This window comes from Plectrocnemia conspersa, unplaced genomic scaffold (genome assembly GCF_051122295.1).
Source record: "Plectrocnemia conspersa isolate PC_06_02 unplaced genomic scaffold, ASM5112229v1 ptg000003l, whole genome shotgun sequence".
In the NCBI taxonomy this organism is placed as follows: domain Eukaryota; kingdom Metazoa; phylum Arthropoda; class Insecta; order Trichoptera; family Polycentropodidae; genus Plectrocnemia; species Plectrocnemia conspersa.
Genome location: NW_028277167.1, coordinates 260325 through 288136, shown reverse-complemented (window position 1 = coordinate 288136; position 27812 = coordinate 260325). Strand labels below are relative to the sequence as shown.

Sequence of the window (27812 nt, the reverse complement as noted above, 5' to 3'; positions counted from 1 at the left end):
CTATGAATTTTAATGAAATCGAAGTAGTAAAACTACGAAGTAGAAGATACATATTATATGATAATTCTGCTATAATGTGTTATTTCTGAAGGGAAGCCTCTAATATGATCCCTGATTGTTTGTTTTTCAGATTCTTCAATTCTGTATTCACGATTCGAACATGTCCCATGCTTGTTTATAGATCGACATCATTTTTTAATTTTTCGTAGATCGTCTGCAATCTTCGTCCCGTATCCTTAAACGTGTTTTTATCATTGTTTTTAGACAAAATCATATTCTGTTCCCGTTAAATATAATGTGATATTTGACTTTTACGACTGGTTCAGACAGCTCCATTAAGGAAGCTAAATAATCAGTTTGCTCATTGGATGTCATCGAATAAAAATTTTCAAATGCAGTTACCATTGCATTGAGTGTTAATTTTGAGCAATCCAAATAACTTTTACAAGTTGGTAACTGAGAGAAGTTAAATCGTGAATACAATACATGTTGGTTTATCGACTTATTTCAACAAACCTCTTATGAAGCCGTTTTCATTCCCACTATTCTTCATTTGTTTCCTGGTGTTATCGTTCCATTCGGGAGCATTAATTTTTCGTTTTCTGCCACGATTTATCTTTTTTATTATGGTTTTCTCTGGCGCGTCAGACATGACGAGTGACACCTGCAACGTTCTTCTACCAACAGCGAACTTTCAAAGCAACCCCCTACTCCTAGAAGTGGGGATCATATTTTTTAATAATCCTTCGTCTTCTTTTGTTTATAAATAATTTAAGAGCATGTTTGGAATCCTTGTCCTGTTGGAATACAAAACCTGGTCCAATCAAACATTTACCCATAGGAACATCTTGCTTTTCTAAAATGGTCTTATAATACTCTTTTTTTAAAATACCATCTATTTTTACCAGGTTTCCAGCTCCTGCTGCTGAGAAACAATCGCACACCATGACTGAACCACCGCTTTGCTTTACAGTTAGGACTCATTTTTTCGCTGACTGTGCGTCTAACAAATGTTTTATGTTTTGATCAAAACAATTCGAAATTAGATTCAGCATACCATAGCACTTTGCATCAATCTTCAATTGTCCAATTTCTATGCTTTATGACCCACTCATGCATTTTCTTTTTATTTCCTCGGCGTAGCAAATGTTTTTTAGCAACAATGCATCCTCCAAGAATTGCTTCTCATAATCGACGTTGCAAAGTTGACAATGAAATATTTTCAATACGGTTATTTTTCAATAGGGAGAAAATTTCTAGTCTTATATATAGTCTTTTAAATATTTCATTTTTGAGCAATGCAACGTTGAGTTTTGCTCTCCATATGAAAAGTAATGATTGAAGCTCTTTTTTCAAGTGTCAGATTATTTTTACACCCCATTAGAGTAAAAGAATTTAGATTTGAATGTCAGCAAAAGCAATGCTTGTAAAAGGTTCAATGGTTTGAATGAAACTAAATCAAAATCGAAACAAACACTCTCCAGATTACGGCTTTTATAGAATGCATGTCAATAAAAGTGTGGAGAAAAAAATTAAATGGGTCATTAAGCCTTCACTGATGTATAATTAACATCTAAACCACTTTTGTCTGCATTTATGACACTTTGAATAAGAAGGAGCGATTATTATTGTTAATAATACAATAATATTATTGTGGTAAATATAAATAATATTTCATTCTTTAATTTGGTATATTTTTATATTATTTACAAGAAATAAGGGTGAATTCGTGACATGAACATCATTGCATGTTTTGGTCTTTTTGACTGGAAGTATATATTTCTACCAACGAAAATATAATTAAACTTATAGGTGCTAGTGAAATTATATGCACCTCTAAAATGTCTATGAAACTTAATTTGACAGTTGCAGAACGTCCATTTTCCGTTCAAACCCAAACTTAACCTAATGAAAGTTCTAAAATTAAAAGTTTTAGAACTTTCATTAGGTTCAAAATACAAACTATGTTTGATGACAACACTTGGATATTACACTATATTTTAAAAATACGATAGCTATCCTTACCAATATTACTACTGACTTCTGATATGAGAGTATTGTCGCAGTGGGAATGCTCGGTAACGAGCGTCTGCATTTCGACGGCGACGGCACGATTTTATTGCTTTTGACGTAGATTTTTGACTTGAGAAGGGATAATTGTTTTTTGTACTCTCCTATTGGTTAAAATTCAGTTTAGATGTCTTTCATTCGATTCTTATTTACTGTAGATCGTAATATTGTTACAGTCTTTATTTAGGGGGAGCAGATAGGGGCATTTGCCCCCCCCCCCTTTAATTTGTTCAGAAAAATGCATGTCAATTAATTAAATACAAGTCTTAATAAATTCGAAATATTTAAAAAAAAAAGCGATTTCTAACTGGCCAACTTTTACCCCCCCTTCTGAAAAAGCTGAAATGACGTCACTAGATATCGACCAGTGAAATTATAAATCAATAAATTTTTGTTTGAGAAAGATAAATTGCTACGGTAGAAAAAAATGGTCATTTCGAAAATTTTGTTCAAAGGCCATCTCTGAAAAATTTTTGAGGAGAAAAAATTGATACGGAAGCTCAAAAAAAGGTCTTTATAGAAATTTTGTTAAGGAGGACAACATTTTTAAGGGAAGTCTGGCCACTTTACTGTAACATCGATGAGTACGGTTTACATAGAGGTTGATCTTTAGTTCTAAAGCCTCAAACGCATTCGGACGCTTGCATCTCTGCACGCTTGAGACACTGAGGCTATTCGGGTATACACTAGTTTTGCGGAGCTTTAAAATTAAAAATTAAAAAAAACATATTCACCTTTCCGTCTACTAGTCTCGTCCAAAAACTCCTTAACCTCCGATTCTGCCACGTGCAATCTGTACGTCAGCTTAAAGAACGAGTTTCCCGGAAAGAAACACCTTCCGAACTTGTCCCACATGTGAGGATCAGTGTTCAGAGAAATCAAAGGTTGCGTCGGAGGCCGCAGTCTCGTGTGCGGCGGAGACGGCGCCGGACATCCCAGAGCGGCTCCAACCGCGTCGGACATAGATGCGTCAAAATGACCGCGTGATGCTGCCGTTAACGATATCGCCAAAGACGGTATAGCGGCAGGAAGTAGTTCACATAGGACTGCAAAATGATCGTACCTGAAATTCAAATAACTAATTATAATTTGTTAATACCGACGAATTTAACTTGGATGCAAAACATCAGTTCCAATCTATATTGATATTGAAAAGGCTTTTGCCAAAGTATACCTTAATATTGAATTTCTTACAAAAAAGCTTCTGATTACATTTTATTTTTTTTTTACTTTTATTATATTTTATACTTAGGTACGTATTATTTTTTGTTATAACATATTAGTGTAATTATTGCTTTTTATGAAGCATCGACTTCATATAATAAAATACCTCTGCCATCCCGTGAGTACGATTCCAGCGAATCCGTTCTTAAATTTGGGTCCTTCTTCCGTCATCACTTCTAACCACCTCAGGTTGTTTTCGAGGTGTCTTTTAGCATTTGGTACGTATTCAGTTTCACCGAAAGCGCCTTTGAAAGCAGAAGCGCTCCATACTGTCGAGAATACTGAAGAATATTTATCCCAAACGTGTGTAGGAACGAATCTGTAACAATAATCGATAAAGATATATAATTAATATAATTTTTTTATTTATAATTTATCAATTATTGATAATAAGTATATTTTTTTGGATGTTCTCTTTACAAAATTTAAATAAAGTTAATTAGCAGTACATAATATATTTATTAAAAGAGATATATAGAATATATTTTCTAAATTAATTTGTATGGTGGAGTACCCTGTTATTTTTTAAGTGTATCCGGTTATTTTAACTTCAATATAATACTTGATTCTCACATAATTTTCAAGATTCAAAATTCTTCAGCTATTCTTCTATTTTGCAAAACCCTATTTAATAATCCGATAGTATTGTTTCACAATGTAAGTTTTAAGACACATTACGTTTCGGCATCCTCAAACATTTGCCGTTTAACAAAAAAAAAGTGGGAGTATTGCTTAAAATACACACGGCATACTCGGGGGATGGTCGTACACAAAAAAACGACATTTAAATATATTGTTAATATTTACCGTCAACGATTTATGATCGTTAAGTATTGATCGATTGTTATCTATCGGTTGATGGATAACTAACTCTCTAGCAAGAGATGTAAAAAAACTTTTTTCAATACTCCAATGAAATTTTGATATCAATTACGATTAGGTTATTAATATTTATTATCGATTTAGAAGTAACAAAAAATATTTATTTTTAACTTTTGGAAAGAGAAAATTCTGCTTATACAATTAGGTGATTCATAAATAGAAGATTATAAAATTTTCATTCAAAATTTTATGATGCTTTCAAATCCGCGAGAGTTGACAATGATTGGCACTTCATAAAGTTTCGGTTAATCCTTTGACTCATAGTAGAAACACATTTTTGCTGTCAAGAATATATTGGGATGGGTGAGCCCTTTCAAGCGTTTTTACGATAAAAACGCTTGAAAATTATTTTGCGCGACTATGACAAAATGATTTTTATATAGAACGAATTTAATATAAATACTACGTATCATATACAAAATATCATAATGTACACTTATAGATCTGAAATGGAGTCTTATTTTTACATACAAATTATATATCTTACCTATAGATGTCTTCGGCGTACACCCATACCATAGGATCCACTCTCAATCCTATACCCGAATCGATCAGATCTCTTTGAGGAACGTGGCGCAGCATATCGTCCCAGACTATGGGTCTGATTTGGGGCCATCTACGAGCGACTCGTTCCGCTACGGCCGATACGTGCCTCAAGAAGAGTTGATCGCGAGCGGCTCGTCTGCAGCGCGAACAAGCTCCCATTTGGAAGACTTCGTCGCATCCAACATGGACAAATTTAGCATCTTCGTGTAGCTCCAACACCTAAAACATAAATAAAATTGATAGATTATTCTAAACAAGGACTACTTTACAACGATACTGCACTTTTTTATCACAATGGTAAAATAAAAAATGCCCGAAAGACCTGGATTCGAATCCCTACAATTACTTTTATTATACTTTTTACTCCAAAATCCCTTTTTTGTAAATAATACATGGCATGTAATTTTATCCATACAGTTATCGTATCATTGTGGTAAAACTTTCGTTGTACGATCGATACTCACTTGATTTATCATAGTTTCTACAAAGTCTAAACTCTGATTGAGACTCGGGCACAACGCTTGTGGAGATTCAGGCACTTCTCTCAAATGAACGAATCCTTCTCTCTTCAGAGCAAATTCCATGTGACCGAAAGTTTGTACTAAAGGTATGACTTCCAATTCGTTATCTCTGGCCGAATGCAGTATTTCGGTAATCTGTTCTTTCGTGTAAGCGTTATGCGCCGTTATGTCTGACAAAGTGCCGCCGAATGGAAACATATCTTCGTACTCTAACAGTAGACCAGTAGCTCCGAGTGTCTTCAACAGCGGGAATAGTCTTTTTAAATAGCTGATTTTCGGAGGAGCGCCTTTCAAATCCAAATGTACCAAACGCTTATTCGGTACGTAAGGATTTTTAGTGTCAAGATTCACGTACGGGATGCCCATTTGATTTAAACCCTGATTCGCATAGTTATCGAATGATCCTTGATCGTTTTCTCCATCGTTTCTGCGCTTAGCTATCTCGTCTCTGGAAGGCTGATCTAACGATTGTAGATCTTTGACTTCTAAAATTGAAGGCATTTCCGTTTGTGCGGCATTGTCTAGAGCGTTTTGTACGAATTGGACACTATTCGAATCCACTTCGGCCAGATTTTTGCGCTTGTCGTCCAAAGATACGACACGAGCTATGCTTATGTCATTGGAAGAAATCAGAGATTCTTTCTGAGGCACATCAGATATTGGATTAATTCCTAGTCCGATGTTGTAGTGCACTCCGAAGACTATCAACACCAGGAGGAGCACCGCGATGATGACGGTGGACTTCTTCCTCCAGGCCGTGAGGCCCAATCGGCCGGCGTAGATGCACGGAGCCAGCACCATGCTCCGTTTAGCGTCGCTTCGGAGCGTTCTGAAACAAAATAAACGGCGATTAAAACGGGAGGAAACGAAACCGTAGCGTCGCCGTCCCGAAACTTGACAACGATCTGATAAAGATCCTTCGGGACAAACGGGAAATGTTTAATGAACCCGAACGGAGTCGGGCCTATAAATTTATTTATTCACCAAACTAGCGAGACCCAATTTAAAGTTTGTTGTTCTCGGTGTTGGACAAAATCGGTCGAATATATTTGTAATTAATTCTGAAAGTATACAATGATAGTTCTCTAACTCAAATATAAAAATTATTATAATTATTATTATCTTTCACGCGCCCACGCTTTGTCAGAGAATTTCGCAGACGTCTGAATATATCCCTTTTTCTCTCGCATGGATTTGCTTGTACGCGTGCGAGCGAGATGCACAAGTGCGTGTGACAGAGCGAGAGAGCTAGGACTCGCTCTCACGCACGCATCAGACGGCGTTTCAATCGTGCGTCAATATTTGTTTGCCTGTCGTCAGGAGAGCTACGTCGAAGCGCAGAATATCCTATTGACCAAAATTCGGTTTGAATATACTTATACAAATAATCTCATATCAGAAGTCCATAGTAATTTCGGTAAGGATAGCTATCATATTTTTAAAATATAGTGTAACATCAAACATCACATGAGATGAGTTTGCTTAGTTTGTATTTTGGAAAGTTCTAAGACTATAATTAGTTTTAGAATTGTCGTTAGACTAGGTTTGGGTTTGAACAACAAATGGAATTGAGTTTCATAGACATTTTAGAGCAGCATATAATTTTACTAGTTAATTATATTTTCGCTGATATAAATATATATCTAATAGTGAAAATGTATTTGGACTTCACTAGTGAAAATATAACTTTACTCTAAAATACACATTTACTGTAACATTAATACCTCGCATGTAAATAAATAATGATAAGAATGTAAATGTGTATATTATATTACTACATATGGAAAAGATGAAATCATATAATTAAATAACCTGCCAGATAAATTATATTTCCACTAGTAAAAATCTACCAGTGAAAATACCGATATAATTTTAGTAAAATTATATATTAAAAAAAAATATTTTCGAGATATATTATTTCATTAAATGACATGCATTTTTTAGACAAATTTAAGGGGGAGCAACTGGCCGCCAATTCATGCGATTTATCGCCGTTGGAACACCTAAAACCCAAAATCCAGTAAGTGGTCGCCCGAAATGTAGGAAAAATAAGTCAATTAAATACAAACAGTATTAAATCAAGTAATTATAAACTATTATATAGTACAAATTATAATCAATATGGGTCCGGTTTTACAAAAATAAATTAGAGTCTGCTGCGGGGACCTGAACCCGTAGAATCTTTGTTGTCAATTCAGCGTGTTACAAACTACGCATACATTCAACTTTTTAAAACAAATTGTTAAAACTCGTTTCAAAACGCTTCTTAAAATGGTAAAATGTATAAGAAGAACTTGAAAAAATAAGTACGCATTCAGTTAATGCAATCTTAAATAAAGTTGTGTTTTGATAGAATTACAAAAATTGATCAATCAATTTGCAAAGCAATTGCTCAGTCTATGAAAATTAAAAATAAAGTTTCAGTCGGTCTCTTATTATTATTATTATATTATATTACCACAATCAATACTAAGTAAACTATAAGATAATTAGAGTTTCTGTATTATTATCATTTTTTTTATTTAAATTTAATTTTGCTGCGGGAATTGATCCCATTTCTCGTGGATTATCGGTCCAGGACTTTAAAAGTTACCTCATTTCAACATAAAAATAGCAAGGTTCTCGAACTTAAGTCTTGTATATTTAAATGTGCACTTTAGTAAATTAGGGTTGTATAATGCGTTCTTAGTTTAAATTTATGAATACGTGAAATTAAAAATAAAAAAAAATAAACACAAACTGTTCTCGGTTTTCTTCCCTGCTTAGAGTCATAACGCGCTGTTGACCAGCCGCTGGCGGCCGAGAACTAAATCAGCGATTGATTCGAAAGTCAGTATCGTGGGGACGGTCAAACAATTTCTCTATGTCGAAATTTATCGTTTACGCGCATATGGTATCGGCCGAGTCGCTCGCATACTGAACGCCTAAGCTCGAATCGAGTTACCTGTATGTTTTCTATAGCTAATCTCCCGCGTTTCGCTCGTGTTTGCGTCATTGCCGGCGACTCTCTTAAAAACGACGACCACCAAAAAAAAAGAAAAATTGTATTTTTTTGCTACAAATTTAAATATTGAGGCATTTTCTTCACATGAATTATAGGGGGGAGATGCTCAATATTTTATTTGAATTAATGATAGTGATGTAATTTATTTTTGTTATTCGTATATCTGATTCCATTTACACTTGATTTTTACCATGCAAAGTTTCAATAAATTTGTATAAAATTCACTTACATTAACTATTTTTTTAAATGACACTAGCTGTAAATTTATAAAATTGTATTTATCAAGAACTAGCATATGTATAAAAAAAACTAAATCAAGTTTAATTTTATTGAAATATGTTATATATGTTACTACGTGTAACTCTTACCAATACAATGTTAAAAATTGAGTATAGCAACGCAATATATGATACATAAGTAAAATAATAAAAAATATTATCTATCGTAGAAATGAAAGATGTATAGTATTATACATAAATTTGAACTATTCATATGATACACATATATAGAAAAAATAGCGTGCCAGGTAAACTTGCTTGTTTATGAATAACTTATGAATAAGCAAGCAACTCGTAGTTATATTGAGGGCAGTTTCACGCGTAATAATAAATGATTACACTATTCAATAAAGCTCTGGGAATTATATTTTTTTACTACAGTCCAAAAAGTGAAATTGTTTCCTTGTGTATTAATTTAATTATTAATTTCTTCTTTGTGTGTAATTTTATCACGTGTATTTTTTTCCGTGTGTAATTCTTTCCATGTGTAATTTCATCATAAAACCATTCACACTGGGCTAACCCTTGAAATAGAGATGTCATGTATTTTTTACAGGTTGGTCAAGTCAGACAGCTGTCAATAATCATGCGTATTCAAAGTGTCAAATGCAGGGACGTTATTTTAACTTTTTCCAGGAGGGCAAAAGCTAGCAAATCAGTGATCATTTTTTTAATAATTCGAATTCATAAAGTTTCATTAAAAGACGTGGATTTTTCTGGCTAAATTCAAGGAGGCATTCCTGTTTAGAATGCACATTAAAAGCAATGAAATGGTGCCAGCGCTGTCACAGTGGAAATGCTCAGTTATCTAGCATTCACATTAAGACTTTTTACAACAATATTACGACTTACAATAAGTGAGAATCGAATAAAGGAAGCACATCTAAACCAAATTTTGACCAATAGGAGAGCGCAAAAAAACAATTATCACTTCTCAGAAGTCAAAAATCCACGTCAAAAGCAATAAAATCGTGCCGTCGCCGTCGCAGTGGAAACGCTCGTTACCGAGCGTTCCCACTGCGACGACGCCGACACGATTTTATTACTTTTGACGTGAATTTTTGCCTTCTGAGAAGTGATAATTGTTTTTTCGCCCTCCTATTGACCAAAATTCGATTTGAATATACTTTGATCAGCCCTCTTATATTATAAGTCCATAGAAATATCGGTAAATATAGCTATCATTATTTTAAAACAGTGCAGACAAACTGTAGAGCAATATGCGAGATGCGATATCTGTTTAAGCTTTTACTTCTGCTTATTTATCCTTGAGAGATGAGTAGTTTTAGTTTGTATTTTGTACTTGATCTAATAAAAGTTCTAATTATTTGTAAAACCTTCATTATGTTAGGTTTGGGTTTGAACGGTTAAGCAACTGTAAAATTAATTTCACTATTGCCTATCAGTTAAATTATATTTTCGTTAGTATATAGCTATCTACCGGTAAAAATGTATTTGGACTTGTGGACCGAAAAATACACATTCACTGTGACATTTATACATCGCAGGTAAATAAATAATGATAAGTATAGTCCATCCAAGATGTTAACGCTCATCATCGTTGTGTTGGAAACAAGGGTGCGTGTACGCATGCATGCATACATATACAGTTTTCCGCGAATTAGTTTACACCGATAGGAGAAAGTTACCAATAATAAATCAGGGCTGTTTTACGGGTTGGGTGACCATATGTTGGAAATTGAATTGAAAATTATAATATATTTTTATTATAAATTATTGTCATGCTGTGTTATTTTTTAATCAATAAAACAATTCCTGTAATATTCTATTGATATTTAAAAAAAATATTATATTCAACTGATATTCAACCTGGAGAGTGATTCCAGAACTGCTATGTTTTTGAGTTAAATATGTATATAAATAAATAAAATAAGTAAGAAAGTGATATTTTACATTATCTTCAACAAATTAAATTAAAATAGGAAAAATTAATTGAACGTTTAATTTCACATGGTCACCCTATTATATTCTCTCACCAATACTGTAGCAATGAGCGTTCATATCTTGGACGGACTGTACGTATATGTATATATTACTACGTATGGAAAAGTTGAAAGCATATAATTTAACTAGCATCTACCAGATAAATTATATTTTCACTGGTAAAAATGTATATCTTTTTGTGAAAATATATTCCTATATAATTTCACTGTAATGACATATTTTAAAAAATATTTTCTGGATAGATTCGACTGCTTTTTTAGGGATAATCCGAGAATTTCTGGATTATTATAGTCATTTCAGTTTTTCCAGGGAGGGGGGGGGGGTGGCAGTAGTCGTTTTTTTAATATTTCGATTTTATTAAGATATAATTAGTATGATACACCCTTATATAATTATATTATTATTTTTAGTTTCGCTTTTGATATTCTATATGACCACTAAAGGGTTTAACGTGTTCTGAAGAATGTTAAATTTATTTCGTGTGTATTTTTTTCCATTGTAATTTCATCATGAAACCCTTCACAGGAAACCAATGATTTTGTAAAATCTAGACTGTGAAATAAAGATGGGAGTGGATAACATTTTCTAATTTAAATTGTTTATTTTTTATATCGCGATAAATATCGATTAACAGTGTATTTTATTTTACTGTAAATTTTATTTTTATTTAATCCGCGAACTAGCGGTTTTCCGCGGACTAACAATTGAGTAGCACTGGTCTAGACAGAAGCCTTAAAAATTTAGCACTGGTGATCAATTTACAACCCTCCCACGAAGCCCTTGTAATTTTCCATACATTATTATATTCTATTAAATATACATTTATGGTTTCGTTACAAATTTTAAAGCTTATGTATATAATGGAATAAAATTAATACCACCAAATAATTTATACCAAAATTTAAAGCAAGCATAATATAATAATTATTTATGAAATAGCAAACAATAATAGTATTTTTTAAAGCGTTACTTATTTGACGGTCTGTTTAAACATTATCTACACTAAGCTACTTCTACATTTATATGTCCCATACTCATTTTAAAAATTGAAAAGAAAAATTCGTTTCGCATTGTATCAATTTATTTGGGGTTACTTTTATTTTCGTACTCTAATGACGTCGAACAGAGAGCGAACGCATAATCTGGCCTAATCGGAGGGGATGTTAACATCCCCTCCGACCTTTTGTACGATTAACCGAAAGAGGGATAAGTGGTCACTCGCGTGTCACTCGCCGCACTTCGTCTCCTGAGCGAACGTGACATCTTCTAACATTTCTAACATCTCTACACGTGCAATTTTAATTCATTCGTGAAACTACTGCGCAGCGAACGGAGAGAAGAAAAATAAACAGCCTCGATTCGTCACTATCTTTAGATACGGTTCGAGTACGTCTAGTACTTTCGCAAGGCGTGAGCGTTTAGATGATAACAAACACACCTTTCTGTTTAGTGATCCAAAATCAATACTGAAAATTTGCAACTTTCTATTGAAACATAAACACATACCCGATTTTAACGAAAATGTCCAAGCCGATATTCATCTTTAATTCAAACAATTTGGAAGCGTTTTGTTATACCCTATTTTATGTATTACTTAGTATAAATATTAGTACATATTTCCACAAACTTATCATGTGACGGAACGCTTCATAAATTTTAAAGGAGCACTTGCGGTTATTTTTTAGGATAAGTAGAACCACACATTTTAATATTTATGCGACAGGCAGGCGGAGCCGAAATAAATAAGATCTCAGATCAATCTTCGCGAAGCATGCGATCCCAATACAATCGTTTTTTGTACAGTTTAGAATATTTATATTGCACTACGTTACATTTATTTTAAGCAGTCTGCTCAATGAGATTAATAACGAGAATTACTGACGAAATAGCCGAGATATTAAGCCGCGTTAAAAAGAGAGCAAATAATTATCGATAGAAAAGATGTCCTACGCTAAAAAAAACGAAACAAATGCAAGCAGTGGACTTTGTGAATCTTGGATCATTGAATGGACAGTAAATAACTTTGTGAATCTTGGATCTTTAATAAGTAAATGTGACAATGACGTAAAGTGCAATGTTTCGTCTTGTAAAAATTTGGAAAGATAGATGAAGATATATCCTAATATTATCCATATGACTTTATGCGTCTGAAACATGGATCATATAAGAATGCGTTCTAAATGTGGTGTTGGATGTGTATGTTAAAAATATACTAGGGTTCTCAATTATTTGTAGTTTTCAACTATTATAGTATTGAATACAAAATAGATGAAGTATTGGAATATGTGCAAAAAAATTCTCGGTGTTTTCTTATATTAATTTATTTAACCAATTAGTACAAAAAAAAACAATTAATTGTAATTAAAAATAATTATTATTTTAATTAATAAATTTTATAAAATATCAGTGAGTGTGGCAAATGAAAAATGTTTAATTTATTATTACATACTTTTTGATCAGGGCCGTCATTTCAGCTTTTTCAAGTCACCAGGATTTGATGGAATATTTTTAATTTATTGTATATACAATAGCTGATAACGTTTGGAACGAACTTTATATACATAGAGATTAGATCTGTAATTATTTTGTGCGGATTTGCATATAAATTAAATAACTACAAATAAACTAAACGCGATCGAATTATTGAACTGATGGAAAAAAAAATTTGCCTCTTGAAACAACAAATACAAAAAACGTAACACGAACTTCACAAAAAATTGCAACGCACGCCTGTTTTTGAGATAAGCGTTAAACGATAATAAATGGTGGACCTTTGCAAAATTTTGTTTCGTTCAACGAACGAATTCTGCGAATTTTGGCCATAGTAGGTACAGCCGATTAACATTTTATTTACAGATGTTTTACGAAGGCATAAAAACATTTTTGTTGAGAAGAAGTGTCTTATAGTCTCGCATTTTGAAACAATAAAAAGGCGCATAAAGGACCATAGATTTTGAAGTGGCACTAGTCACTCGGATATATCGTGTGTTGCTCAAATATATACATTGTTTCATTCTAAGATATTTTTCAAATTTCATTCAAGATAGTATAAACCAATATTCTAATAATTCAAATATTCATATAGATGAAAAGTAGTCAAATATTTCGAATATTTAATTGAGAACGCAAGGAGAAACAGGTGAAGATTCTCATTGCGCTAGTCTGACCAAATAAAAACACAAATTGATCGCAATCTTCGGCAGTGAGGAAGCGATTCAAAAATAAATATAAAAAACAGTAAGATTTTACACTCAATAATATTGATATTTTTTCATGGAACACTTATTTACTTTACGCGGAACACAATTTTTTCGCGGAACATAGTTTGTAAAACGCTGTAATAAATATATTTTTAAATCAGAAAATTAATTTGTTAATAAAAACATTTTTATTGCTTTGTACGGCGCGGCAGTGTTACTATATCAATATTTTACAAAATAAATAATTCATTGTTACGAGGCAAAAAAATAAGTTTTAGTTATTTTTTAAATATATTAAATATTGGCTACTGTGCATTTTAAGAACATATATATTTAATAATAATGGGGAAATAATAAATTCATATTAGTAGAGTTTAATAAGGGTACTAAATTAAATAAACTTTCTTAATAAATATGTACTTTAGATGTTATCGTTTAATCGTATATAAATATTTATTCATATACGTATTGAACCTAAATATTAATATCATGTCGAAAACAGTTTTAACGCGTTTTGGCACGCGAAGGGTTAAAACGTAAAATAGTTTGCCTTAAGTATTACATAATATATAATCGGCTCAGTTCTAACCCTGCATAAGTCACGCTAACTATTAAAATGATTTTAAATAATATTTTACCTCGAATATTTGTATTGCTTCATTTATGCAGAGAATCTATTCAACATTGTTTAAAAAGAGAAGTGTTTCATTTGGAAAAGTGCACAATATTACACACGCGTATGAAGAAAATTATGTATGTAAATTCGTTCGGAAAGAGACGACCGCTTTAATCGACCGGCGACATGGCACTGAAACGAAAGACGGAAGAAAGTGAAAGGAAAGGGGAAGAAGAACAATACAAATAATAAAAAAAATCGACGAATTAATAATTTAACAGTTATAGGTCTCGATCTTGAAAAATAACAATTAGATCATATTTTATAACTTTGACTCGAATGCCGAAAAAAATTACTTTAACCCTTTGCGGTCGATAGGCGAAGAAACTTTTCACATATACAACATTTCAAACTGCTTCTCTCGCGGGACTTGTGCTTTTTCATTTGTATTATATTTCACTTTTTCGCGTGCAAAAGTTTACCCGTGTATCTTTACGCCGTAATAAAAAATCATAATATACAATATCTACTCATTTTATTCTCTAATTAAATTGTACTAATTTAAGACATATTTGTAAATATTTGTAGTGGAATATTTTGAAATTTTTAATTTCTAAGAACAACAAAAATTGACCAAATCTAAAAACACGGTTATGTATTATCAAGATAAGATTTTTTATATTTTAACAACGCAAGTAGTCAATGTAAAAAATATAGCATCCATAGAAAGCCATAACAATCAACATAACGATTAAAAAACACATTGTAAATGCCGAAATTACAGAAATTACTCATGCTTCCGAGTTATTATTTTGCTGCTGTGGACTTTCTCAATGGCCAGAATTGAATTTTTATCTGTTTTAAAGCAATATGAATAATGTTTAATTATTATTGTCTTTAGTAATTTTTAATGTCAATACCAAGTGGGTCTTTCCGGCAGCATGAGTAACTTTGTACTAATTTAAAGCTTATACCACTTGATGCTCTATTATTTTTAAAATAAAAATATATATAGTCTTAAACCTTTTAGCTGTTTTTTATACAATATATATGTGTGTGAACATATATTCATTTTTAAACTGTATTTTTTGATCCTTCATATCTTTGTAAGTATACTCGAATATTTAGAAACTCTAGTGCACAACCACTAGTAGGTTTATTATATAGTTTTTTTATTATATATATTTTTCAATAGAAATGGTACCAATTATTAATAAAATAATATTAAAGTGGCAGTTCACAAAACACAAACGAGACATGTGACATTTTGACAACTTGACATATTATTTATTACGTAATACATCAAAACCGTGTCGATAATGTGTATAAAATAAGATGTGTTATTTGACAGTTATGTCATTTTATATATACACACATTCCTCGCGTAAATTTAACTGATTAATTACACGGTTGAGTTACAAATTACTTTATTTTATTAATAATGATTATTGTGCAACAATTTTAATCACGCTCACGTTCAGTTTGCTTATTATATTAGCGAATTCCTTTCTCTGCGTCAAAAAGATCCAATACTCAAAACTCTAGTTAGTCTAGGGTTTAACGCGAAGAGAGAAGCAGCTGATTTTCGATTATTTTGTCAGTTTGAATAAACTCAGTGGGTACAAGTTTTTTGACGATGATATCGAAATGACAGCTCAAGCGGAATTTATTTTATACTATAGTTGCTTTGTCATTTGTGCAGATTTTGCACACATTTTTGTATGCAAACTCCTTGAAATTTATGACCGTTACCTGTAAAAACAATGGCACTTGTAGTTCTTAAGGCAACTCAAATAAAACACTCGACGTATCCGTCTATTGTCACATACGGTCTGCACCATGCGTTAATCCGTTGTTTTATGGCAGTTACACTAATCATAGAACTTTTATGAATTAATACATAAGGCTTTGTTTCTCACGCTCAGTGCGTCAATTTCAATAAAAGATTTAGAATCGTATTATTTTGGATTTTAAGGTGTATGTAATTAATGAGCTCAACAATATATTAAGCGTAGCATGCTTATTTCTATAAACCTAAAAATCGGATTTATATTTTTATGATAATTTCTATTGACAATCCAAGCGTAAAATTAAATAAGATATTTAAGAGTAAAGAAAATACTTCTAAAGCTTTGAGTCAAGTTTGATATACCAAAGTTTTTAATTCAACTCGACCGGGTATTACATAACTCCGGAAAGATAAGGGTTAATTGCAAGAAATCCCTTTGGACAGCAATATAAGCATACCCCACACGCATCTAACGCACTCTATGAAAGTGTAACAGAATTCGAAGACAGCGTTATGGAAGTATCGCTTTCGAGGGATGTTGATCCTGCGGGTGGCGCGTGTCTCGAATCATAATGGAAAGGTATTGAAAGATTGCCGTCGGAGAGGTAGTAAAAAAGAAAAAAATATTCAGGAACACGTGCCTGTTTTTGCCAAGCGAATGTTGCGTTCGAGTCTAATTTATGTAGGGTCACCTGAACGTAAAAAAAAACACCTAAATAAAGGTAATGTTTTCTTGATGATAGATAATGTTCGATGCTGCTACTTTATCGATATATTTTATTTGTTAATATAAAAAAACTATTTCATTAATTTTTGAGTATCAAAATCTCGATAATGTGGTACCATAGTAACCATATTCCAATTTAAATATTAATAATATATATTTTTCGCAATGTTCATAAATTACAATAAATTTCAGATAGATATTGATTGAAATGGCAAGAATCGTGGGGTTCAAATGTACCCCGCTTAGGGATGGAAAGGTTAAAGAAAGTGGCGTTTGGGCACTGAATATTAAAATACAACGTTTCCACCGCGTGTGTAAGAATTGATATTATTTACTGTGTGACAAAAGTCACTATAATAAAAGCCGAAAAAACAGGAGATATGACACAGACAGAATAGAACACAAATATCATTCTCTGGATATGAGCGTTGAAAAGACTTTGTAGGCGGAGAGGATTAAATTGGATAGAGCACCGTGTGTCTTAATTAAGAGTTTCGCAGGACAATAGCCTTATTTCGCCAATTAACTCCGGTTTCATAATTGAATATTTCCAGCTCTGCCTTAAAAGGATTCGTTTTAATTAGTCGCTTCTTAGAATCCCGCGTCCAATTATTCACCACTGTTTTTTTCTTATACATATACTCGGTCAATTTGCGAAACAGTGCCTTTGTGTGTTCAGTACGTTGCCATTTTGGTTTAAGAAGATCCATGTGCAAAAAAATGAGACAGGAGTGATTGATATCCGAGTGTCACCTGAAGTTTTGCAGACCATGACGATTTAATGGCATTTTTGTGGTAATGAGGTGTAGTCGAAAATAAAGCTTAAGCTTTGCGGTTCCTAATTTGATACGTTCCGAGATATCGTCGATGAACTATTCAAATTTATATCACTAGTCATTCAAACCAAGGCACCGTTTTAATTACATATATATTTATTAAATAAATATATAGATCTATGACATTAATTGAAGCCAAAACATATTTAAAAACATTTTTTTTAATAGAAGAACTTTATGACTTCATGAAAAGATTCAATACAAACTGCAGTATTTGAATATGGTCGCAAAGAATCAACACTGCATTGATTCAAGTAAATGCAAGCTCGCGGTATTTATTGATATCGAAAAGGCATTTGACACAGTCACTCCATACTTATCGGTGCGACAGGAACGTCGAAAGTATGGACTTGTGAAATCAGGGCTTAATAACATAGTACAAAATAAACTATATTAGCAAATAAATATACATATGTTACCGTGAATTTATATTTTCACTGGCGTTTTCAGTGAAATCATATCCGAATATATTTTGAGTCGGAATAAAAATCAAATCTCGGTCAGAATTTTGTTAAGTCTGATCATAAATAAATTATCCAGGGTCAGAATAAATATAAAATTATTAGAATAAAAATAGGAGGGTCATGTGAATTAAAAAAATATTATAACATTTAAAAATATAAATGGGAAATAAATTATTTATTTTATGTTGGACAGGTTAGGTGCGAGCGAGCGAACTTTGGTCAGAACATTGAACACCCCATGATCGCGAAGTTTCAGAACGAACGAAGCGGGAATAACGGCAGAGCGGCGGCGGATAGCACGCTTGGCTAGTTGGCCCTAAATCACATTGATAATGACAATGTACTATGCTGACTATTTATCAACATAAACCAACTTTAATATTAAACTACAGATCATATCATTTAAATACATAAATTCTTAATAAATACTGACCAATGAACTGTAATGAATAATCTTTGAAAAACAAAGTATTATTACCATTAAATATAAATTACAAGCAATTAATATAAATTCTGACCACAACCGTATTAAAATTCTGAACTGAAAATAAGCCTATTTTACTATTAAAACCAAACCTGACTAGACATAATAAAAATTTTAAAACTGTTGCGTGTTAGTCACGTTAAACGACACTTTTGAATGTAATAAAGAAAGATAATATAACATAAAACACGTAACTTAACAGACGTCACATTTTGCACGCTTAACCGCTCGTATTGTCCAGAAAAACTAACCTTTAGTGTAATAATTAATCAATAGACAATGCGTCTCTCCAGCGTAAAAACCACCATCGTCATTTTTCCTTTTGCATTAACGATTTTCGGAATGTGTTTTTTTTTGCAATTATTTTTTATTTGAGGCGTTAACATATTTAATTTCATACCCTAAAGTTATAGTAAATTTTAGAACTTTCATTAGGTCAAGTTTGATTTTTGTTTATTTTTTAGGTTAGGTTTTGGTTTTGGCTTGAGCAACAAATGGATGTTTCGCAACTGTCAAATCGCGTTTCAACGATAGTTATGAGCAGCATATAATTTCACTAGCGTTAATTAGTTAAATTATATTTTGAATGGCAAAATGTTTCACTAATATTGACTAGTGTAATTATAAATAAATTGTTTGATACATTTTAACTAGCCTAATTAGTGAAATTATATCTATAATATTAAAAATATAAGCTACTGTAACATATATACACGTTATTTGCAAAAAAAAAACAATGAAATATGTAATCTGATTTGGAAAACTTTACACGCTAGATAATATTTTTGTGGTTCGGTGATTTTTCCGGACACGAATTTTGCGGACAGAAACTTTCCGGACAATGATTTTTGAGGATATTGAATATTCCGGACACCGATATTTCAAGACACTGATTATTTCGGACAAAAATATATTTTTAACATTTTTAAAAAAAAAAATTAAGGTTAACATTTGGACAAATTTCTTTTCGGGAAAACCCGAGCACAGTTTTTGCCGTTGATAATAAATAGCAATATTCACCAGATTTCAAGCCGAGATTCAGATGCATAATTTCTGCTCGAGATCAATCTTAGTTTCAGTACAATTCGAACATATTTTGTTTCTTTATCGATTTAACATCAACGTTGTTTATATCGACAGGTTAACTATGTCACTCCTCTTTATATCGCGTTGTTCAATCCCGTCAAAAACGATGTAGTCATTTACGAGGGTTGATTTATTGGAGTGTCTAAACACGCCACGTTCGATGTAAATAAATGATGATGGCGTTTATTAAAAATTCCATAATATTATGGATATGTATCGCAGTAGCTGTGACTATAATTTTATTGATTTGCATGGGTTTGTTCAAGAGACGCGCACTGTGTATGCGCATTACGTGTAGGGAACAAAGTGAGCAATCAGAGTTGTTCATTACTGAGCTAAATATAATTTGATTGAAATCGTTTACTATAAGTACTTTATTTGGTGAACAGTTACAGCGTTATTTCTCTATAGTCTATCCGTCCTCGCTTCCGAAAATTAAATTTTTGTATTACGATTTAAACTTATGATATTTTTAAAGTATCATAAATTGTAATCTAAACCGTGAATTTTATTTATAATGGAATGTAGTTTTTTAAGTGAACAAAACGGGAAAACGTGCTGAAAACGAGACCGTAATGAAGCGTTCTCGTGAAAGCACTCGTTTTTCAAAAAGCTCCCCGCAATTAGAAAATCTGCAACCCTTCGGCCGGAGAAAAAATATCTAAAAGCGCACCCCTTTCTACCCCCGCTTGCCGCAACTTCCTAACGAACAACAATGGTCGAGGCACCTCAAAACTTCATTGTTCGTCGATTCGCGTGGTAAGCGATTAATTTCTCATTATGCGACACGATCAACTGCAAAAAAATATTTGCACATACAAGTCTAAAAAAACACATCGGTTTAGAGCAGCCTTGATTGCAGCATATTAATTAAACGCTCGTTTTTCGTATGTGAAAACTTTTCCGACCGTAACTTTGAAACGGCGAGGGTGCATGAGCTTAGCCTAATAATATATTAGGGTCGAAGAACGTAATTCAAACTCACAAGGCAACCTTAATCTTAACTAAGATGTCTGAAACTTAATTTAATTAATGTTCGTTTATTTTTGACGATTTTAACACTGAAGTGTTTTGGGGTCGATACGTAACCATTTTTTATAGTGACTCAATTTTATTGATTAATGTCGATAATTAACAACTCTTATGTGATTAAGTTATTATTAATGAGACAAATTATAACCGCAATAATATCATTACTTATTAAAAATTCTCCGGGCAGCTAACGATCCACAAAGTGAAATATTATTTTTATTTTCTAGTTTAAAAAAATCGCTGCAAGGTATCATAAATCACAATGAGCTTTACATTTTTCAATAAAATTATAGTATAACAACAGTAATGTTAATGATTAATAATAAGAAGCTCCACCCAAATTCTGGTATAGCTTTCAGCATTGAACTATTAAAAACCTACCTAGTTTCTGCAAAAATATAACACTCTACTACATCTAGTGGCGCGATTTATTTCATGTTAATTTAAATAAATTGTAGGGGTTCTACTTACTAAACTCATGCAGTAAATCACCATAACCATGATAATTATAAGAATAAATGTGACAATAGTGTATTATGAGAAAAGACTGTAACTGAAGTGACCACCACAATAGCCCTTGTTATGTCCAGAGAAAAACGATCCTTTAGACATAAAGGAACAAGTAAACAACACGTTGTAATTACCCTTGAAATGAGGAGAAAAAATATTTATTTTAGTGCATAACGGTGGCGCAAACAAAACGCCATCGGGCGACAAAAAGTTGCTCGTTGCATGGTTCGACCTTCGATGGACATCAAGCAAATTTCCCTCTCTAGATGCGTCTACATATTTCGTGCAACAATTAGTTGAATGATCTCTGTATGGTTTTGATTCATATGAGAGCTTCCCAACCTACGATACTTAAGGCCGGTCTCCAAGGATCGACAGATTAGCGAGACCTCAGAGGACCATCCACTGAATATCATCCCTCCGCCAGCTTTTCCACCAGCGCTTGAAGAAAAGTTCATTCTATTTTATATATTAAATAAATTGCAACTAGCTCTCCGGCGTCTATTTTTTGCTGCAAAGTGACTTAAGCCTCAAAAAACCTAAGATAATTAACTATCGCATAAAATTTCTAGAGCATCTTTTCGGTCCAGCGACGTAATTTCAGCTTTTTCCAGAAGGGAGTAAAAGTTGGCCAGAAATGCATTTTTCTGGTTAAATTCAGTTCTACTTATATAAAAAAACTATATCATAGTTTTGCACGTGAAGCGCAAAATGTGGATGCAAATCGCGAAATAAAGAGCGCCACGCATAACAGTATAAGCGCGTATCTATAAAAGCTCAGAATGGTGTGTTTAATACGTACGTATACATAGTTTCAAAACAAATTGCGTCAAAGTCAACGCATTCATTGTTTCTCAAACTGTGTGCATATTATCTATTCTTTTTAGTGACTCGCATATATAGCTTATATTCGTATAAGTTTAAATTGGCATTGTCCACATTGCGTAGATAGTTTCATTTTCTAGTTGAAAATGTTGAAAAGATGGAGGAATATAACACATGGTTGCTTAACAGTTACATAAAAACAGCAATTTCCGGTTATAAAAAAGAATGTGGGTAGAGCAAAACATATTGTCGTTATTATCCGACGTATATTTTCAATATGTTTAACTGAAAAAAAAATAACTTTTCGTGTTAATTTACACAATGTAGATAATACAAATATTTTTTTTAATTTGATATACTCTTTATTTTAAAACCTGTATTTTAAAAAATTAATAGTCGATTCAATCGATTGAATTTTATGGTAAATTAAAATTAGCCATCAACGCGATAAAAATATTCGGCCGCCATAAAAATGAGTTTATTGTGCGAGCGACGTTTTTCAGTCGTTTAGCGTCCGCAATTAAATTAATTAACCGCTTTAATTTATGTGGAACTTAACTGCCGCTATAAATTCGGCGATAAGGGTCTAAAAAGTATACAATACGAAAAAAAGTGTTACGCAACACTATCGATTAATTAACTTTTTAAGGAAAGCCTTTTAGGCTAACTGAAAAAAATGCGATAAATCAAATTATCGATTACGCAACGCGGCATTTGAAGCTTTAACGGCGAACTTCTTTAAAGGTTCCGCATTTTCATATGGTATATATTTTTTGAAATGTCATACTTGTCACATAACCCTGAAGAGTCGAAGCGTATATAAGTCAGTAGCGACATACGAGGGAATTGCCGTTGAAATGAAGGCAACAATCGTTATCGAAAAGTTATGTGTAATATACAAGTGGCGATTTCAAAAAATATCGTTTTAACTACGTATATGCATGTAAGTATGGAAGCAGATAGCTGTCAATAATCACGCGTGCTCAAAGTGTCAAATATTAACGCTCAACGCGTAAAAAAAACTATTATTCTACAGAAATTACAATTTTGTACGAACTGTGTATCGAAATTAACGGGAAGATTATGGTCAATTTTATCGTCATACTAAGTAAAACAGTTTTAAGACACTAGAAGCGTTGAAAATAGAGTTAGGCCTGTGCATCATCGTGGCGCAGAATATTGCTGCTAAAATTTAAAGCGTGGCCGAAGATCCGGAATATTCGATTCGTCGGCGTTCGTAGCTTTTATGCTATTTTTATGGCTCCCTTTGGCGCATTTTGCATCTGGATTAACAATTACACCCGTATAAAAATCAGATAATACAAGAACTGAAGCCCAGAAACCACGGACAGCGAATAATTTACGCAGATTATGTGTTAATGCAGCAGGAAGTTGATGCTAATTTTTCAAAGCTTCTTTGATAAGGCACATTTTCATCTCTCGGGCGTAAACCTAAACTTGCCATCTCTATCTCAATTATGAATAACTAGCTGTCGGTACCTCACTATCGTGAGGTACCGAAGCTAGCGAGTGTGCGTATACCGGACCCTCAACTTTTTGGGTTTTAAATATAATTTTTGCTTCGTTCAGATTTTTTAAATATTTTTTAAAATTTAATGGTTCAAATTGGACATTATTATTTATGATTTTCAATGCTAAAAAAATGGTTCAACTATAAAAAACTACTTACCATTTTTAATTCATTTGAAAGTAGGTTTACAACCTGACTAAATAATTCCAGAAGAAAACATTTTATATTATTTAACGTTAGATTTAAAAATTATTTAACGATAAATCTAAATATTGTATATCATTTATGAATAGGTTTAAAAGTCAGCTAGATAATAAAAAAATAAAAATTGTTCAGTGAACTCCCAATATAGCGAAGCTCACGGAACCAATGAATAACTTTCAGTATACTGAAAATTCGTTATATTGAATGTAAGGAAGATGATATATTTTATTTTTTAATACCATATTACTACAACATCAAAATAACCTCTTATAAGGTTGACAAATAGTTTTTTGTCCATTTTTAAGGATACTGTATGAAACACAATAAAATTTGTGAAAAAAATGTTTTATAAAAAAAGTTTGAGGGTCAGCGAAACACCTGTAAATGTTGCTTTTGAACACATCTGTCACACACCAAGTCAAGGACGAACTGAATGTGGAGAAATATTGTGTAAAGTTGCAACGTCATTCTTAAATTCGGATCAAAATATTTCGTTATACTGAGATTAGTTTTCGTTATAATGAAAACATTTTGTATGCAAGTTTTTCGGGGACAAATTAAAGATTCGTTATACTGGGAGTTTTGTTATTTCGGTATTCGTTACAAAGAGATTTCGTTGTATTATTTTTTAAAATAGGTTTGTAACTTTACTAAATATTAATAAAACAAAAAATATCAAAATGTTTTCAACATAAAAAATATTATTGAAACGTAACATTTTGTATCATTTAAAAGTAGGTTTACAGTTTAATAAATAATAATAATAAATAGCATCGGCTACACATCCGCTCAAAAATATTACTGATATGAAAAAATATTTTGTTACACCTTACTAACGCAACAACACAATCGATCATATATAGTTGGTGCAATGCGAGTGATTATAAGTCATTGATTGTGTTTTAGCGTATTTTAGGTGTTTGTGTGCCAGTTTTAACGCTGCATAACACAATTTTATCATAAATTTAAATTTTCGTAATAAAAAAGTTTTTTGGTGACATCATAAGTTACTTTATAATTTAAAAAATATTTCTATGTTTTATGTGTAAATATAAAAGTCAGTTTTTAATTACATTTACTAATTAGAAAGAAACAATAAACTAAAAATATCAAGCACCTAATCTGTTTCTTTAGACCAAAAGTGTGCGTTAAACATATTAATAATTTTGAAACTTTTGTCTTTTTTGATTAAAAAATATTTTGATTTACATATTTTTTAAAGTAACTGTTTTTCTGCGCAGCATTATATATTTTAATAATTAATGAGTGTAAAAAGTTTTCACTATATTTAAAATTAATAAAAAACTAATGATATTTAAAATCTATAATAAATTATTAATATTTAAAATCCATAATAAAATAAAAAATATTTTTAATGTTGAAAAAAATATTTTGAATAAATCTTGAAATTTTATTCTGAAACTTTTAATTTAAAAAATATTTAAATTAGTGTTATACATTTTTGTGTAGTTTAGTTTCAAAGGCGTCAGTAAGATGGATTTTTGCAATACTGTGCGCTTAGTAGTTGGTTGGTAATGAATAGTACTTATTTTGAAACTTTGCCCCTTTTTGTTTAAAATATTTTTTAAAGCAAAGTTTTAAAAATTCTCTAAAAACTAAAACTTTAAATTGCCAAAGTTCGCCAAAATTTAGGTACATATTTTTTCTGTATAGAGAAGTTAATAAATATCCACATTATTTATATTATATTTTAAATCTATAAACTAAAAAAATATTTTAAAAAACATTTTTTTTTGTATATGATGATTTTTATACATATTTTAATAAATTTTATACAATTTAAATCGTTAAAATAAATTTCGCTCGTTAAAATCAATTTAGTTCGTTCTCAAGCGCGGGACTTCCCAAATTTGCTTTGACAGTTCTTCTGTCACATCTGGCAAGAAATATGTTATAATCGCGGCATTTTTGTTACAAAGTGACAATTGAAGATGATTCAAGTGATGCAGCATTTGAAATTATAGACGAAACTATAAATTGCGGGTGTGCCAGTAAGTGTTTAGTTATAAATGAATAATATAACACGGTTATTCTAACAAAATTACTATTGACTTTCCAGGATCTAATATTAAAAGACAAACAGCGGTGATTTGGCAATTAAAGGTATACATACCGAAGTTAATTAAACATATTACAATGCTAGTAATAATAAAAAATATATGACATATTGTAACAATTTTGTAGAAGATGAAAAGATGCCAATCTACGTGTTTAATTCTCTACAGTACATCCATCAATTGTGTTCTTTGGTTGTCGTTTAAATTTAATTTATGGATTATATTAGTAGTAATAATGTGTTCAATGTTTACTCTTGATAGGAGTCTTATTGTTTTTTAATTACTTTTCAGAAGCAATGATGGAACAATTTGATGACCTAAATGGCTACAACGTAGAATTGGTATATATAAACAAAGAGTTAATCTTCTCACATTGAAGTCACTGTCAGCAAGTATTATCTTTTTATAAAGAACATACTACATAAGTTTGATGTAACTGAATATCTTAAATTTGGCTATTCAGAAAGAGGAATGATGGCACAGAACAAAAATTGTACATATTTTGCCACATCGGAATTAAAAATAACCCACTCTTAGATATTTTGGCTATCGATTATTCCAGGTATGCAATCACATATTTATAATCATTGTAAAATGTCGTTTATTAGATAACATCCAAGAAACTACACATTTATAAGCTGTCCGGCAGCGCCGATTTGATCGACATTAACTTTCAATCCTCACATACTAAGGATATATTACACGTTCATGTTTAAAACATAACTGGTTAATTTAAAATTCTTAAAATCTAACTTATATATGTATTAAATCGGAAAGCAATGATGATGTTAATGTAATATAAAAGTAAAACTCACTTTTCGGCCTCGGAGCCCGGCGACGGGATTTCAAAATTTGAAGATTTCATTACAAATATTGTTTTATGATCGTTTATCTAATTTAATCAATGTATTCTTCTTATCCTCAACACATTATGTATATATTTAATTTTCATAGTTATAACACACCTAGTTAATTTGCAATCCGATTATTTATAAAAGCAAAAACTCACTTTTAGGCCTCGGAGCCCGTCGCCGGGAATTCAAAATTTGAAAATTTCATTACGAAGATTATTTTATGATTGTTTATCTAGTTTAATCAATGTATTCTTCTAATCCTCAACGCATTATGTATATATTTCATTTTTATTCAGTCAAATGACGAATTAATGAAAATTATTGTCGCGTAGCAAAATTTTATTATTAAATAATAATTATTTAAAAGTGTTGTCACGGTACTATCTATTTGAATTTGAATGCTTATTTTTCATTGGTCGACGCTATTTGAATATTTGAATGCTTATTTTTGATTGGTCGAAACAACAGAACGCATTACCGGCGGCTCGAAAATCAATCGGAACAAATTCAATTTTAATTTTTATTATTATTTATTATTATAATTAAATATATTTCCTTTGTTTACGTGTATTGTTACACACTGTTAATACAAAGCGATACGATTTACAGAGTAGATAATTGAACGGAGAATGTTTCGTTTAAAGTTATGCGCGTCCGGAAGCGACGACGGCTTAGAACAATTATATATAAGATGAGGAAACGGATAGCTCTCGAACTGACTGTATTAACGCAAATAGAGTATAGATATGCTTCTTTAAATTATCACTTGTTGTAAGTCGTAATATTTTTATAAAGCCTTAATATGCACTAAATTTTACAGTGGATTCTATATATGAACCTTCTTGAATTTGTCCAGAAAAATGCATGAAATTTAATGAAATACGAAATATTAAAATACGGCAACTAACTAGCCAACTTTTGCTAAAACGACGTCCCAAGTAATGTATATCACATCAAAACCAATGTGTCGTAATTATATAACTATATTATTAATATATTTATTTTTTCGTGCGAGCGAAAGAGGAGCGTTCTTAAACTCTGACTACATGGCCACGGCGAAAGAAAGCGGGACGCGATCGCGACTAA

The 27812-nt window shown here is 31.7% G+C and overlaps 1 protein-coding gene across 4 annotated transcripts in view; it reads right to left on the bottom strand.

Annotated features, from left to right (window-relative positions):
- Positions 1-27812, bottom strand: part of LOC148236272 (hexosaminidase D-like) — a 50297-nt gene that overhangs the window by 1812 nt on the left and 20673 nt on the right. For 3 of the 4 annotated variants that reach the window (XM_088183602.1, XM_088183603.1, XM_088183604.1), the window contains exons 2-5: positions 5187-6072; positions 4664-4941; positions 3401-3613; positions 2805-3133 (exon numbers count right to left, since the gene is read on the bottom strand). In XM_088183602.1, coding sequence (XP_088039728.1) covers positions 2805-3133; positions 3401-3613; positions 4664-4941; positions 5187-6044 — 1678 coding nt within the window. In that variant the 5' untranslated portion in view covers positions 6045-6072. Of the gene's footprint in view, positions 1-2804; positions 3134-3400; positions 3614-4663; positions 4942-5186; positions 6073-14328; positions 14501-27812 lie in introns of those variants that run through there. The other variant, XM_088183601.1, reaches the window with a different exon arrangement.